The 17,018-nt window shown below is 39.3% G+C and overlaps 1 protein-coding gene across 4 annotated transcripts in view; it reads right to left on the reverse strand.

Annotated features, from left to right (window-relative positions):
* Positions 1-35: 35 nt before the first annotated feature.
* The window catches only part of LOC107559484 (myelin transcription factor 1-like), a 90,446-nt gene continuing 73,463 nt past the window's right edge, over positions 36-17,018 (reverse strand). For all 4 annotated transcript variants that reach the window (XM_016243329.1, XM_016243331.1, XM_016243330.1 and 1 more), the window contains 17 exons: positions 14,443-15,378; positions 12,069-12,203; positions 11,755-11,845; positions 11,276-11,395; positions 8,960-9,174; positions 8,555-8,745; positions 5,813-6,076; positions 5,565-5,719; positions 5,402-5,464; positions 5,121-5,189; positions 4,826-4,888; positions 4,116-4,199; positions 3,000-3,221; positions 1,797-1,888; positions 1,602-1,705; positions 1,341-1,484; positions 36-1,235 (listed from right to left, as the gene is read on the reverse strand). In XM_016243329.1, coding sequence (XP_016098815.1) covers positions 1,092-1,235; positions 1,341-1,484; positions 1,602-1,705; positions 1,797-1,888; positions 3,000-3,221; positions 4,116-4,199; positions 4,826-4,888; positions 5,121-5,189; positions 5,402-5,464; positions 5,565-5,719; positions 5,813-6,076; positions 8,555-8,745; positions 8,960-9,174; positions 11,276-11,395; positions 11,755-11,845; positions 12,069-12,203; positions 14,443-15,378 — 3,092 coding nt within the window. In that variant the 3' untranslated portion in view covers positions 36-1,091. The remainder of the gene's footprint in view (positions 1,236-1,340; positions 1,485-1,601; positions 1,706-1,796; positions 1,889-2,999; positions 3,222-4,115; positions 4,200-4,825; positions 4,889-5,120; positions 5,190-5,401; positions 5,465-5,564; positions 5,720-5,812; positions 6,077-8,554; positions 8,746-8,959; positions 9,175-11,275; positions 11,396-11,754; positions 11,846-12,068; positions 12,204-14,442; positions 15,379-17,018) is intronic.

Raw genomic sequence — 17,018 nt, forward strand, 5'->3', positions numbered from 1 at the left:
AATATTTGCACTTAAAAAATGTTCAAAAACTCTATCATCAAATGAAAAGAAGTTATAAAAATTAGTGGTACATATTTTTTTCTCTTTCCAAATATTGATGTGGCAATTGTCATGACCTTTTATAAACAGAAGGGCTGTGAATATTTAAATAGGTGAATTCAAATAAATAATACAGTTAAAATTAAATTATAACAAAATATAAATAAATTACAGTAGTGTCTGGACAAGTTTCCTATAATTTATAGATCAGTGACAACCCAACATCTTGACTGATGTTGAATGGACTGAAATGAAGTGCAACTCATTGTTCATATGTAAGAGATATGATTACGCTGGGTAAATATTCCTACAGTGTAAATACTACAAAGAAATGAGAGCAAGCTAATGCTCCTGTGTGTAGCTCTAAAACAAAACAAACCAATAGACAATAAATGGCTGCCTAGATGAAGTGGTGTTTCAACAGGTGAAATTTACAGAGTCAACAGCATGGCACTGATAAGGTTGCACACGCATTCGCTCACTTTGTATGCTAGTACAACATCCTCTCATTTCCCACGACCCAAATCCACTTGTGTTTTCTTCGGGAAAAGAAGGAAAGACGAGGAAATACAGCATATGTCTGTTCCGCCGAGGCTCACTTAGGGATAACTTGTATTTGGAGCATCACTTTTGTTGTTTCGGAGGACCAGCATCCTCACAAATGAGTAAAAGACTCTCTCTTTCACCTAAAGCCTGGGCTGCACATCTTCTGGAAGTTTTACTCCCAGCTTCTTCCAAAACCTCTCACCGTTTGAATGTAAAACAACAAAAACTGTAAAGAAAACAAAAACTCTATCCTTTTCTCCGTAAAAAAAGGATTTGGTTCCATCTTCGCCTTCCAATCCAGCAGCTTTTGTGGATTTTGGTCCTCATAGTAATATATATTATATACCTCTTTTTGAACTCACAGAATGCTCCCTGGGATGAAGGTTTAGATTGTTGTTCAAAAAAACCTGAATGCCCTTTTTGTGTCATATGTATGCTCTTCCCAATGGCTCCACATTTCTATTCTCTTCCACACTTCTGTTTCTCATCCCTGTCTTTTGGCTTAGTCAGACCTTAATGCCTTTCACCGCTTTGTTGATGGTCTCCAGAAGGGCCTTGTTCTCTGGGTTCTGGTAGCAGTCCTTATTGGTGTACATGTCAGTAAGGGTGCTCACGTAGCTCTCAATATTCTGCTCTGTGATTGGCTCCTGCTGCAATGGAAAACGGAAATCGGAACGGCGGTTTTAAAAAGGTGCGTCTAATTCATGTAGGAGAGGAAAGTTATGGGAGCTACTGTAGGAGTGTGTGCAACTCACCATGTGAGGCAGACGGATGTTGGCCAGACTCTGTATAAGAGCTTGACTGAGTCCAGACAGCTCCATAAACAATGCCTCATTCTGTTCTTCAATCATCTTATTATCCTGCTCGATGTTCTTCAGGTTCTTCTCCATGGATGTGATCTAAATCACCAAAAAAGCAGATTATGTCCAAAAAACATGGTAATATGATGTTACTTTTTTATATATGTGATCTTTAGTCTATTTTATGTTTAGATTGTCAGGAGATGTGTGGCTAACCTGTGTTTGAAGGTTGACCATATCTGCCTCCATCTCATTGTTGGATTCATTGAGCTCGTTGATTTCTTTATTGAGCTGCTTGATGTCTTCGTCATTATCTAACACTAAAGAAAAAGAGAAATATTGTCACCTTTAGTGTCCCACAAAATATGACAGAAGAGATTATGGAGGTAGAATGCAGGAGAAATGTCTCACCGTCACTGGCTCTGAACTTAGTGCTGAGATACTCTTCTCCAGGGAACTTGGCTTTCTTCTTGTTGAGGGAGGCTCTGGGGCAGCCTGAGAGACTGGGGCCAAACACAATTGGTTCATCATCAATCATCGCAAAATGCAGTAGCACATTTGCTTCATGAGCAATCCCATAATTACTCAGACTTGGCCAGTACCCTAAAACCTTAAGGTAGAGTGTGTAATTTCTGTGCCATTAAGCTGCAGTCACATTTACCTTTATATGGTAAAATTCTGTGGGCAAAACGCAGTCATCTCAATAGAAAATCAATAAAACCAGGAATTTCACATAAGTGACGTAAGGTGAAACTTTCATATAGCCATATATTATATATATTTACCAATATATAGCTGCTTGGTTGGCAAGTGACCTTTGAGCAAACAGTGCTTCATGCATTGCTACACTAATGACAACTTTAGCTCTATTCGGATGAGACTAGTTTCCTGAATGATGTTACAATTCAAAACTATGTCTGTAATTTTATATACCGCTTATATACCACATGGGACTAGCATCTCCATGTTGATTGCAGTGGTGGGAGTGTGTTCTGGATACAGGCATTACAGAAGGTCATGTGCTGTGGCTGCATTCATTAAATATAACATTATTTAATTATTTTGCATACAATTTTAATTTATTATAAAAACCTTATTGAAATAAACCTTACATGAGTTTCTAAAAGTGGCTGCTCATAATAAACCCATGTAACTGAGCAGAGAAATCTAGACATGTACCTTTCCTGACACTGGCCAGGTAGAAGTTTCCACGATTTGGCTCTCCTTATTTTTATATTTATACTTTTATAAAGTATAAAAATTGCCATCCATATTGAAAAGTGTAACATGCAGAAGATTAGTGTGCAAACAATAAGTCATATGCATTTTGATGGGATTAGATTTCTCAATGATCCAGTGATTTTGTGGAAAACATAGATTTGGATGTAACTAAGAAATGCAAATTTCTCTAACCTCCTCCGGGAAAACTAGTCCCGTCCAAATAGGGCTTTAGTTCATTAAATTTTGCTGAAGTTTCACTAATGTAAGCACACCTTTAGTTTGAAGTGCAAAAATAAAGATTGTTTCTCAATAGGTTTCCCACCCCAGACTCAGGCCACTGGTTGACACAAATTTCACACAGCAGTCAAAACCATATTTTCTCTATTTAAGTACCTGCGGTGGGTGAGGAAGCTTCCGTTGGCATGTCCTGATCCGTCACATCCTGGTGTGGGACAGGTTGGGCCTTCTGTCTTAAACGCCTTCCAAGAGAACGGAGACCCATTCAGTAAACCCTCCTTCTGCCGCCTGGCTGCCAACGGGCATCCGTACGCACTGCGGTGAGTGGCATACTTCCCACTGATGTGACCCAGGCTGTCACAACCTGGCACTGGGCATCTGTGAGAGAAGGAAAAAGATGAAGACAGAAGGAATAAAACAGTTGAATTTGGTTAGAGATTGTGAGAGCATTTATCCCATCAGAAATATCACCTTGCCATTGACTTCAGTTCCCATCTGTTTACTCTCTGTCTCACTTGAGTCTCTATTCAGTTTTGTAAAGAGGGCCATATTTAGCTACATACTTTGCCCAACAGTGACTGTGAATATTATAGCATTCAAATAAACTGAAACATTTTTTTTTTTACACATTGGGGAGCTTGAGTGCCACCAAATGCCTGCTGCTCATTGACTGGAGTGGAATCATGTGGATAAAAAGCTCCTATGCTTGGCAGTCGCATAAAAACAAGAAGACAAAAACCCACACATTGCACTGCAGATGACTTACTAACAAAAACATGCACAATATTTCAATACCCCATGAGCCATCTGTGCTGTAATCTATTGTTCACAGTTTTTATTTCCTCAGCAGTATAACTAGGCATCTTTGTCTTCTTGCTTTTAGAAGCCTTACAATGGGATAAAACACACAAGGCCATTTTCCAAAAGAATTTGAACATTACTAGTACTAGTTTGCCATGCGGGGCTACATGCACTGACTCATAAGCTCATGTACGAGTGAGTTATTTGGAAGGTTGCCAAGGTGATATTTAACAAAGTAAAACAAAAGCAGTATTTTGGGATCACAAGTGGTTCTAGATGGAAAAGCTTGATTAAATCACTTCTGTTTGAATGAAGAGGGGTTTTCTAAACTGCTATACACTGTTGTTAAATGACTGTGTGGTTGGACAATCATTTGATCATTCCTTTACAATATTCCCGCCTAAATTGTGCCTTTTTTTACCGTACAGTAAGAAAAGGGGAAAAGCCTGTGGCTTTCTATGTAGTACGAACTTTAAGAGCTCGGAGTCCTCCTTGTCGTCCTTGATGGGAGTTGTTTTTATTCCACCTTTCTTGGCCCGTGGACACCCAGACAAACTGAAAATAGAGAGTATGCAGCTCATGATCAGAGGAGCTAAAAACTTAGAACAATAAGGATCCAGCACTACTGACCCAAAGCAATATAGGAAACCAAACTCAATTACTATTAAGAAAGATGCAAGCATACACCATATCCTGACCAGGCACGATGCAACAAGTTTCCACCAATTTGATCTCACTGAAAGTGAAATGCTACATGATGTGACTAAATCTCAGCCAATTGGGACTCTTTTCCTAACTGAGATGACAAAAAGTGGCCTAAATTTCTCAACAACTATGTGGAGTAGAAATCTGGACCATTGAGAAGGGACCAGTGTGGGAGGGGCTACTGAGCGCACAGAAACAGAAATCAAGTGACCTACAAAATGCCTTTTTTCACTAACTAACATGCAAGACGTGATCTACTTCATGTCTCATGCCTGGTTAGGAAACAGTGACCTCCGCAAGCTTTTAGATAAACAAAGAAGGAAGAAAACTGCACAAGATCTAAAATATTATTCAATAATGGGGACGGGTAGTAAATTAAGTGTGGCATACACGTGTGTGTCTAATATACAACTGTCACTAAACTTCTCTGTCCTATTTGTGTATTATGTTGGGAGGGGTTATTCAACAGGCCATACCTTCTGTGAGACGTGTAGTTACCAGTGATATGGCCTGAACCATCACATCCTGGAGTTGGACATCTGGGAAAGTGAAGTCAAATGTTAAATGTGATGGGTTATAATACCTGTTGTAAACTTGAGCCAAGGCAGGGGTGGTGTGTAATTTCAGAATAATATTAAATTGAATCGTAAGTACTGTTTTTAAAAAAAATAAAGAAATATAAAGAAAAGAGTAAAAGCAACATTTAGCGGAGCAGACCCAAGTGAACAAGAACAAAGAACAAGATCAGAAGCAGAGGCAGAGCAGACATACTTGAGTTCAGCAGTGTGTGCTGCCATGAGGGACCGAAGACTCTTATCAGCGAGAGGACACCCAGACAGGCTAAAAATATTGAAAAGAAACAAGAGAGAAAAAAGAGAGTAGGAGAAGATAAAGTGAAAGAACCCAGAACATCCCAAGTCGGTGTAAAAAGCAAAGAGCAAGGGAGAGTTAAGCAAGAGAAAGATAACATCCACGTGAGCTCTTGTTTTATTTGATATTTCCCTTTTAAAGGCAAAATAAGGACAGAGAGGTGACCTCCGAACACTGTATACCTGCGATGGGATGCATAGTTTCCAGTGATGTGTCCACTGCCATCACAGCCCGGAGTGGGACACCTGCAAAGGACAAACACAAATGCCTGACTGAGTGAAATGTTTCCACTGTGCTTAATATCAATTTGTGCACAGAAACGCATGCAAATTTGATGTGACTTACAGTAGGAGCTCTTTCTTGTTGTCCTTGGGCTGGAACCTGACCTTGAAGCTGGGGGTTGTGACCTCTCCAGGGTACTTCCTGTCATCAAGGCTATCCTGCATCATGTCGCAATCCTCAGGGTCAGAAGAGGCAAATGACTGGGTGCTGTGGTCCATCTGTGCAAAGATAGAATGTATATTATCCTGGTTTGCACAACAATAGATAGATCAGGGCTCATTTAAATGAAATGGAATGGCAAAGGGTCGTACCTCTTCTAGCTCCTCTTCTCTCTGTCGATTGGGTTTGGTGTAGTCCAGAGGCCCCTCCCACTCCTCTTGTTTGTAGGTGTGTAAAGAGTGGGGCGAGATGCTGCTGTTGACATGGTGAAGAGATGTGGATGATGATGAAGATGATGAAGACAGATCAGGGGAACGCACTTCAGGGCTGGCGCAAAACATGCCCACTTCTCTCTTTATGGGCTTCTTCATGCTTAAGTCCAAGGTGCCATTCTCATCCACCTCAATTTCCATACTCTACAACAGGAAAAAATAAAATTATTTATAATTATTAACTGGGTTTGTTATGATGTTGTGGGTGTATGAAATGGGGTGAGTGTTTGTAGGGTGTTTGCCCATGAAGTGTGTGTTTCTAGGGTGTTTGTAAATGTGGTGGGTGTTTGTAAGGTGTTGTGGGTGTTTGTAAATGAAGTGGGTGTTTGTAGGGTGTTTATAAATGCAGTGGGTGTTTGTAGGGTGTTGTGGATGTTTGTAAATGAGGTGGGTGTTTGTCGGGTGTTTGTAAATGAAGTGGGTGTTTGTAGGGTGTTTGTAAATGCGGTGTGTGTTTGTAGGGTGTTGTGGGTGTTTGTAAATGAGGTGGCTTTTGTAGGATTTTTGTGGGTGTTTGTTGGGTGTTGTGGGTGTTTGTAAATGTGGTGTGTGTTTGTAGGGTGTTTGTTGGTGTTTTTAGGGTGTTTGTAATTGCGGTGGGTGTTTGTAGGGTGTTGTGGGTGTTTGTAAATGTGGTGGATGTTTGTGAATGCGGTGTGTGTTTGTAGGGTGTTGTTTGTAATAGCGGTGGGTGTTTGTAAGGTGTCGTGGGTGTTGTGGGTCTTTGCCAAGGAAGTGTAATGCTATTTCTTAGAAAAGTAAAATTATGCACTAAAACAAGTAAAACAAACAGAATAAAGCTTAACAACAAAGTACACATTTTAAAACATATTCATTAAATATGTTCCTATTGTATATAGATGGATGATGCATGGATTAGTGCTAAAACGGGCATGTTTACATATTTGTGTGCGTGAATATGAAGTTGGAGATGTGCACACACAGTAGGCACTGATCCCAGAGCTGTCCCAGTCTGATTAGCATTGAGCCACTGGGCCTTTCTGCCCATTAATCTTCCCCTTTTATCCCCTTCTGCTAAAAACATGTCAGGAAATCGAAAAATGATGAAGTAGTCACTCCCTGGGCTGAGGAGAAAGCTTTTAAAAAAAAAATCACAGTATTGAGGACAGAGCTTCTCCAATTACAATATAGATCCCAGAGTTCTCCGATGGAGGAGGGGGTGAAAGGCTGATAGATTGTGTTTTTGGGTGTGCAAAGGGACAAGGAAAGAAAAGAAAGAAAAAGGGACAGGAAATTGAGGGAATGAGAGAGAGATGCCCTCATTTGCATTAACCATGGACATATTGAATAAAAGAACATGGAGCACCTGGTCCTGCCCTATCTAGGGAGCTCACAACTTAATGCAATAACAACATGAAGAGGAGACAAGGATGAAACGAACGAAGGGACAGATGAAAGGGAGGGGAGATGACGCAATGAGATCCCAACAGCAAGCAAACACATTCTCACTAACGCTACGTTCATCTGACACAAACCCTGCCGAAGATCAATCACACATAGAGACAGACTTTCTTCAAATAATGGATGCTAACCATTATAAACCACTCTTATTAACAATTACACATCTACACATGGTGTGACAGTGTTGTGGAAGCTAGTCTGAAACTGTAGCCTGCTAAGCTAAGCAGATCAGAGTAAATCAGAGCAGCATTCATCTGGCACAATAGAAACAATAAGGATCTTAATTAGGGTGCCAGTATCACACTTGAACACATACTAAACTAAATGCAGCTAATAAGACTAGAAAACACCCTAATTTGAATGAATCAAAAAAAAAATTTCACTACAAAAATATGTAAAATTATTTATAGGAGCTTCTGAGAACACTGTTGATCAAAGACTCAGATCAAAAGATGAATTTGTGATTTGTGTATTTTTTTTTTGAGTCAGTTCAATGAAATGAAAAGGAATCCAAGTAAACCAAATTGCTAAAATGTTTGATTATTGCCTCAGCTAACTTGGTTGCAGGATGTGTGTTTTAGGAAGTTACTAATACTAGTCTGAAAAATTAGCTTGTTAGCTAGCTGCTCTATTATCAAAACAGCTTAGCTACTACATTTTTTTGTTTAGTTATTAGAATAACTTCTTAAAGTTGGTAACTAGCCAACACTAGTCTATCGCTATTGGAAATGTCTACGCACTGGCTAATGTTTGCCAACTGTATGTTTTTAGCTAGTGAGTGCTGTCTTTATTATAATAAAATAAAAACTAGTTATCCTATTAAATGACAGAAGTATCAGTAGAAGTAAACAGTATCCTATTACATAGCAGAACTGCATTTTTCAATTTGTTTTTTACGAGTATTTCTAAAGTAATCTGTAATGTTTCCCTTCTTGATGGAAATTGATAAAATGTGATCCCTAAAACCCAGCACAAACCCTGCCCCGATTTCACTTTTCACTGTTTTCTGCACAGTTGATTGATGACCATCACTGCTGTGCGATTATTTGAGTTTTTTACTTTTTATTTGAATATTTGAGGGTTTTTTTTTTTCATGGCAGCATATTTCCGATAAACCCACCCCTAAATTCCATATAAAAAACAAAATTAACTGTGATTGGTTAAAAGTCTGGCTGCGTTACATGAGATTATGTTCTGTACCTTATCTTGGTGTCTGATGCTGAGGTTCTCTGGTCTCTCCCAGCAGCGTGTGGACAGGTTAAGGATTGCAGTGGCGGCCATATGGGCGGCTTCGGCATCATGGGAATAATCATAGCCGCTGGAGGAGCTTTTTCCATAACCACCGTGCAAGCTGGGACTTGAGGGGGAGGCCCTGGGGAATGGAGGTTTGGCTATGGGAAAAAGAGAACATTAGGCTAGTTAATAGTAAAGACTTGATCCTTTCATTGAAGAGCACTCTATCAAACTCACTTACAGCTAACCTTGATGTACGACAATAAAGAATCTTGAACCTTAACTGTACTATTCACAAAGCACACCATTTACACTCATCTCTGCGCTGCAGAGTATACATAGCATTCATAAACCGTGACTAATCCTGCTCACATTTGAAGGCTTTGGGTGAAGTTTCGCTGATGTGCATCTTTGGGGCGAGCATGCGCTGGCCGAACACCTGCACGTCAAAGCTTGCATAATCGAAGGACACCTTGGAATACTTCTCCAGCTCCTTGGCCAGATTAGCGCGTGGCGTGGCGGGGACGAGGCTGGGCCTGTAGCTGCCGTGAGGAGGAATCTCCAACTGCTTCACAAAACACATGGGCCTGAAAAAAATGGGTAGAGAGAGAAAGAGAGCGAGAAGTTTCCATAATTTTTTTCCTCCACAAAAGAATCAATATCCCTGCAGTGAAGAAAAAAGAAGCATAAAAGGATAAGTGTAAGTGAGCATAAAAGATCAAGAGTGAAAGAGTGGGCTGAAATTAGACAGCAGAAGAGAAGCGGAATTGAAAAACTGACAATGAGCCAAAGATACAGTGAAAAAGAAAAAGGAAGGAAAAGTCCCACAGATAAATAGCCGGCAAAAGAGTAAATGGGAGAGAGCGAGCGAGAGCAAGAGAGGTTTTAAAGCAGGGTGACTGAAGGAGAAGAGGATTAAATAGTGTCTTATCAGCACTGAGCACATTAGCATATCGTATAGCATGGAATTGAAGCCCTAAAACTGACTCCTTTTCCTGGAGAACCATGAGCCCTTGCGGCCCTTTCTCTGATCTGAAGAAAAACTCTGTAAAGACAATTGCTGTGCTCCAGAAACTAGTGAGCTGCCTACTGAGGCGGCATTTTAAGGCATCATAGATGCTCCCGATGTGAAGGCTGTTTAAAAATGTAAACAGCTTCCTAATGTGTCACATTTTAACCAAATTCTAAGGCAGCAGTGCTTGTGTCCTTCACAGAGAAGGCAATACCAGAATGAACCGCAATGGCAGATGATGTGAGAAATATTGTTCAATGTAAATACAATTTAATATTTTACTCAATATTTGCCCATGCTATGCAGTTTTATGCTTATTAAAATATCAAGCTATTAGCTTAGCAACAGTATATAAGACTCAATATATACCAAGATGGTTCACTCATATTACTATGAACGAGACAAAGTGCAACATGAAATATGGTGAAATAAGTTCCGTGTTCTAAATTAAAGAGCCAATCGGCAATTGGTAAAGTTATCGCACTACTACAGCTGCCATTTAGAAGCTACGGTCCCTATAGAAACAGTCAGTATCCTTAAACATACGCTTGATACTGTACATGCACATTGGCTGGACCAACCTCAAATATGCATTTTTTTTACGCTATTTGACTGAAGAAAAAAAAGTTTGTGGAATATTTCATATCAGATTTTGTTGCTGATTTGGAATAAGGTATTTGAAATGTGAACTTGGCAAGCAGTTTTTGTAATTTACCTTAATTCAAGTAGGTAGGAATTGGTCTTGCAATCCTGAAATTACTTTCCTTAAAAGGGACTTTGGTCAAACTCCATTGCGAGTTGAATCTACAGCTTCAGTGAGGGTTGTTCACTGAAGGATGTTGTTGTAGGAGGATGTTGTTTTAGAAGTGAGCAGTAGGCGGCTTTCTAGGTTTTGGAAACTAGTTAAAGAATGCTAGCATGTGGGTGTGCGTGTCATCGCGGATTATGACACTGTGTTCTGTATTTAACATCATTAACGGATTTCAGGCGTGAACCAGATGCGGTTTGAAGAAAAACAAGCACGCACACACCTACGTGTGCTATGATCTGCGTGCCAATGGCATGTAAAGTATATTAGCCTCTGCTTCCTGTCTCTTCATTAGTCAGTGCATCCCATTAGCAGGGTTGGCATGCTGAGCCGTCAAAGGTCTCTCTGGTGACTTCTCATTGTCGACATCTTGCCTTAATGGGCTTTCTCAGTGAACTGGCGCTCATTTAAATCAGAATAACACTAATAAGAGAGGACTGCTTATGATTTTCATAATCCACATTGCTTTGTCTGACCACAGACATGCTTCCTGAAGGAAAGTAATTATTTTTCCAATATTCCATGCCCTGTAAGTTCCATAATTAGCTTATCAGTGGCGTAATTAGACTAGCAGGTTTGAGGCCCGATCCTAGCATGTCAATCTATTAGAAGGGCAAAGGAAAGGGAGGACCGACATTCCGAAACGCCTGACCAATCGTGCTGCGGTAAGTGAGTTCAGTCCTGCGGTGACTGACAGCTGTGCTAACCAACCACAGCAGGTACGTTTGACGGACACATACTGCTGACATAGAAGCTGAAGGACAGGAGGAGACCGAACACGGGGTAAGTTTGCTGTTGCTGGGAAAAACTGGAATAAACGCTGATATTTTCAGTTCCTGGGTTTGTTATGTTAGGGTTTAGGGCTCACCTGAGAACACGGTCAGAGTTTGGGCTGCCCTTGATATGCTCGCCCATGGGCTGGGGTAGGAGTTGCTTGTCATGACTCTTTGAGAGCTTTTCAGCAGCAGCAATGGGACAGCCAGACAAACTGAAAGAGAAGGAAATGGGAAAGAATGTGTGAGAAAAATACACTACACTCTTAAAAATAAAACTTCCTTATTAGCATTGATGGTTCCATGAAGAACCTTTAACATTCATGGAATATTTCCATTGCACAAAACACTCTTTATAGTGGAAAATAGTTCTTTTAAGAACTGTTCACTGAAAGGTTCTTTGGGGTGTCCAAAATGGTTCTATTGCATAGCTACAAAACCCCCCTTTTGGAACCTTTATTTTCAAGAGTGCACCAATGTCATTATGTGGACCAAATGAACCAAGAATGTACAATTGGGGATCTACCATGTGGTCACCAAAAGGAAAACCATCTCGAAAAAAGAAAGTCCATACCTGCGGTGTGTGTTGCGGTTGCTGTTGACATGACCCTGACCAGTACAGCCTGGTGTTGGGCACTTCAAGACATTCTCGTGCATGGCCAAAACTGAGACCAACCAATCAAAGCACAGAAAGGAACAAGTCAGCCAATGAAAGGACTTCTTGACCCCCAAAAAACAAATTCTACCAGCATCAATTTTGAACGAAGACATGACAGATTTAGGAAAGGACATGCACAATACTAGATGTCTAAAGTACAGTGTTTGGTCTTTTCTGCTGCAGATTATCACACAATCAAAAGATTTGTCTGTAGTTTTATGTTGACTCACTCTCTGGAGGGATCCGATCTTTGTGTGGGCAGCCTGACAGACTGCGGTGATGGGGATAAAGTCCTGTCACGTGACCCGTTCCATCACACCCGGGGGTTGGGCATTTGATCTCTCGCTTCTCTGATCTAGAACTCTCTGTGGGCAGCAAAACACCTGTCAGTCAAACCTTATCTGAAGACATTATCACTTCTGTCAGGACAGAAATTTACAAAAGATGGGCATATTACCACACACATTACACACAAACACGCTCTCTGGTTTCATGCTCTCTGGAAGTTGTTAAAGTTGCCTCTGGACCCATGAGAGGGCACATTTACAGTGATAATTACGGTCATTATGCGTGCGGGCAGGTGGATGTTTCCATACAGGATTATTATCTTCAGTGAGGGTGCGCTGGGGTTTATTGGACAATCTACTGAAAAATGGAGCTCATTAAACAGACTTCACCATTGGCAAAGCACATCTCCATATTATACAGGAGGAGAGAGTGAAAAAGTATGTGGGGTCCAAGGTAAATGAATGAAAGTGCAAGGACAAAGGCAAAAGCAAAAAAACATTAAAAACAGACGGGAGAGAGAAAAAAAGAAAAAGAAGAGAAAGTGAGAGATGTAGAGAGAGAAAGAGCTTGCATGTGCGCTCCAGTGGCTCCTTAATTAAATGTTGAAATGTTAACGAGACATGCACCTCCTAATTAAAACTGGTCGGAGCATGAGGAGGCCAGTTATAGAGGGGGTGTGGAGCCCTACCGAGCGCTCGGCTGAATCCAGCACCACACGGACCAGGCACAGTGCCAACCCAGAGCAGAACAACACCACAAACAAAACAAATAAACACGTGCCAAACCAATCTAATTACGCACACCCTCTTTCCCCCTCAACTCTCTCGCACTCTCTCTCTTTCTAAGTGCTTCAGTAATTATAGACTAAGGCTGGAGTTTATCTATGGAAACCAATTCATTTGACCCATTTATACTCTCCAGATTGCTTCCCCCATTATTAATCTTGCAGTTCTTTGCCTGAGCGAGAGCTTGCCATTTTAATCTTCTTTCTGATTAATCATGTGTGGGTGCTTATTTATGAGAATTTGTTGATATTTGAGCACTTGTGTAGGGTGTGTTGAAAAATGCATATGTGCGAAGTTTAAATAGCACTCTGAGTGCATTTACGAAATGGTTTCTTGCATTAGAGTGTGTTTATATTCATTCCTCAAACACAAGCAGAAATAATTTCTGTACACAAAATAAGTATTGTGTAATGATGCGACAAATTATAATAAGAAACAGTTTTGCAGAAAGGCTATGTAAGGATTTTGCACAACAATTCTTAAATCAACAGGATTCAACTGAACACAATTTTATTCATATAACCATTATTATGTAAATTGTCGCATTGCTGCAACAATTTCCATGTTTTTTCCCCCCATAAAACTATGAAGATACTATGAAAACACTATGTATAAACTACATAAGATTATATACAATTTACACAAGAATATTGTTAAAATAGTTAAGTCTTAACACTTAGTTAACTTAGACTTTTTTAAGTCTTTTTACATGAATCCATTTATGTAAAAACTAATTTTGTGCAAATTGTTCATAGACTTCAGTTTAACTGATGCACCAGTGGTTGTGCAACATCTTTACATAGTTTTTCCATAAATGATAAATGATCGCATTACTACAAATAATGCTGTAAGAATGGTTGTGCAAAGCATTTTTACATAACTTTATACAAAAATTTACGTAAAAACGGTTTTACGCAATGACTGTAAAAACTTTGTAAAATCATGCTTGCCTAAATATTTGTGTTGGCGCATCAGTTTACTTTTTTTTTTAAACTATGACGATACTATGTAAAAACATTGCATACACATTCTTATAAATTGCATCAGATTATGTACAATTTACATAAGTCTTTGTATACTTCCTATGCGAATCCATATATATAAGAACTAATTTCAATACAAATGGTAAACCTCAATTCAACTGATGAGCCAATCGTTGTGTAGCACCTTTACATGGTTTTACATTAAATAATTTTTATGTAAATGGTCGCATTACTGCAAGAGTTTATGTAAGAATTGTTGTACAAAGTCATTGTTTTTATGTAAAACCATTTTAACACAGCTTTACGCAACAATATATGTAAAATGGTTTTCTGTAAACACTGTAAAGACAACATACAACCATGCATGAGTAAATAGTCTCATTGATACGACAGTTTGCGTAAGAATGGTTTTAGACAAAAATGACGTGAAGACTATGTTAAGACTTTGTACAAATATTATTACTACAATTGTTGCATCATTTGAATTTTAAGAAAAATCGACATAGAAATTATACAGGGGTTGGTAGGTAAAATTATAAAGATTTGACCTTTTCCGAAGCAGCTCTTGCGGATATGTTCCATGTGTTTGCCGGGCCGGTCGTCAAGAGGAAAGAAGCGGTGGTGCTCGGGAATGCGGCTGAGCTCACGATGAGCTTTAACCTGTTGGGCTTTCAAAGCAATGGCCTGCTCCAGCAACCCCAAGTTCCCCCGCATGATGTCGAACATCTCGGACTCATCCGCCACCGTTGATCGTTGAGACAAGCTATCGTCGTCCCCATCATCATCGTTACCGTCCACGTCGGCATCCCTCTCTGACTCCTCAGACTGCATTTCGATAACCACAGGAGATGCTATGGTGACCTTACTAGAGCTGTAACTTTCTGGCAATGTAAGTTTGTGGGAAACATAGTCTTCCCTTACGTGGGATCCCTGAGTGGCAGTGATAACCGAAGGGGCAGTTTCTCTGGCCCCTTCCTCTTCAGACTTATTTTCCTTGTATGTCTCTTCAGTTTTAATATCAGAACTCAGCATCTCATCATCATCATCATCATCATCATCATCATCAACAACATCATCATCATCTTCTTCTTCTTCTTCTTCAGTTTGTTGTGTCTCCATCTCCTCAGTAAAATACTGGTGGTCTAACTCCTTCTGGCTCTCAGCGTGCATGTCTTCTTCTTCATCGTTAATCTCATCTTTATTTCCCATCACTCCATTCTCTTTAGACACCAGAACTCCTTGTTTCCTTGTTTCCTCTGTTTCATTTCCTTCTTTCTCTTCTTCTTCTGGTTCCCTAAAAGGGCTTTTATCATGTGTTTCCATTGTTACAGACTGTTGTTGTTGTTGGGGTGACATGGCACCACTGTTGTGGTTGCTGATGTGGGGCATAGAGTTGGCCACTATGTGCTGATAGTTAGAGAGATCCTCAGAGGATGAGAGCTTGGGCTTCTCTGTGCTGGATGCCTCAATGATGATGCACTCCTCTGTGTGAGAGACACAAATGTTAAAATGTGTAATTTTCGAAGGATATGTTCACACTGTCAAAGGTTTGACTCTCAACTTGTCCTGTACAGCATCAGAAGCAGATTGAATACTGTCTGTATGGACAAGTGTCTAAAGTTAAGCCTGCAACATTTCTGAGTAGCAACTGTAACCACAGTAACAGAGAATGACAGTAAATATTACAGGTACAGTTCACCCAAAAATGAAAATTGTGTCATTATTTACTCACCCTCCTGTCGTTCTAAACCAGTATGAGTTTCTTCTGTGGAACATAAAAGAAGATATTATGATGTCTCAGTTTTTCTTCCATATAATGAAAGTCAGTGGGCTCCAATGGTGTATTTCATTGTATGTACTAAAAAACACAGACATTTTTCAAAATATCTTCTTTTCTGTTTCACAGAAGAAAGAAAGCATCTCTTTTCAAGGCCTTGAATTGCATTTTAAAGAAGTGCAAAAAAGTAAAGTTTTTGACAACTCCTGCTGCTTTTATACTCTCAGGTAATCTGTAAAAACTCTGGTTCTGTTTTTCCCCATTTCCTTCAACATTTAATAAGAATGCTTTCTTACTGCACAACACCTTATTTTCTAGCATTTAATGTCACCTGAGAGAGTTTGGAGCTCCAACATTGACAGCAAAGAATAATCCAGAAAGCGTGCAATGCTTGTCATACATATGTCAATAATGATGTGTCGTCAATTAGTTGTTGAGTGCAATTCCATTGAATGAAATTTGCTCTCTAAATCTGGTTGTGATCTCTTAAAATGTATAGCAGTCACTTCGTGTTACAGAGCGTATAACCAATCTGTGTATGAATTAGTGCTGTCGATAAAAAAAACAAAAAACTAATTAATCTCACCTAACATTAACGTTTTTAAATGTACTTTTATTTTGCAATAATTTCACATTCAACCTTCAAATTAATGTAGAAACAACATAAAGACATATTATTTTATTAATACATTATTTTATTAAGACATAAATATTTTTAATATTTGTTTAATGGTATCTTTTTTTAAGACTGAAGGCGAGTATCACTAATACCAATACTTTTGATGTCTCTAGGAAATTGTCTATTTTTTCCTAACAACTGTCTATAGCCATTCAACATTACAGTATAATTGAGAGATATCAATTTGATCATTTATTAGACTTTAAAAAAATAACAACTACTAATTTAATTGAACAAAACAATCTTCACATAAACCCATTATAATAAATGTCATATTTGCCTGTGCCCTTCAGCAAGTAGGAAATATACAGAAATCGAATAAAGTAAAAAAAAAAACCCCCACTAAATTCTAAATTAAACATAGGTTAATCCACAAAGCTACAAAAGTTATTTATTTCCTCCTTTTTTCTTTTGTTCTTTGATTAACAGACATCACAGCAGCTGGTTATTAGGTTCTTTTGACTGCTATCACTTCAAGAGCTGCTGCTGCTGGACAGGATGCAGATCTGACACGCATCGTATTTTCTCACAACTCTTTACCTTTTCTAACTCACTTCAGGTTTTAAAGTCTCTATTAATCAGCTGACGAGTTGAATCGAGTGTGTTAGATGAGGGAGACAGTGCTGTGGTGCTCCAAGACAGTTTTGAAAACCACTGAGTTTCAGTGA

Source organism: Sinocyclocheilus grahami, unplaced genomic scaffold, assembly GCF_001515645.1.
Source record: "Sinocyclocheilus grahami isolate Dianchi unplaced genomic scaffold, SAMN03320097.WGS_v1.1 scaffold687.1, whole genome shotgun sequence".
In the NCBI taxonomy this organism is placed as follows: Eukaryota; Metazoa; Chordata; class Actinopteri; order Cypriniformes; family Cyprinidae; genus Sinocyclocheilus; species Sinocyclocheilus grahami.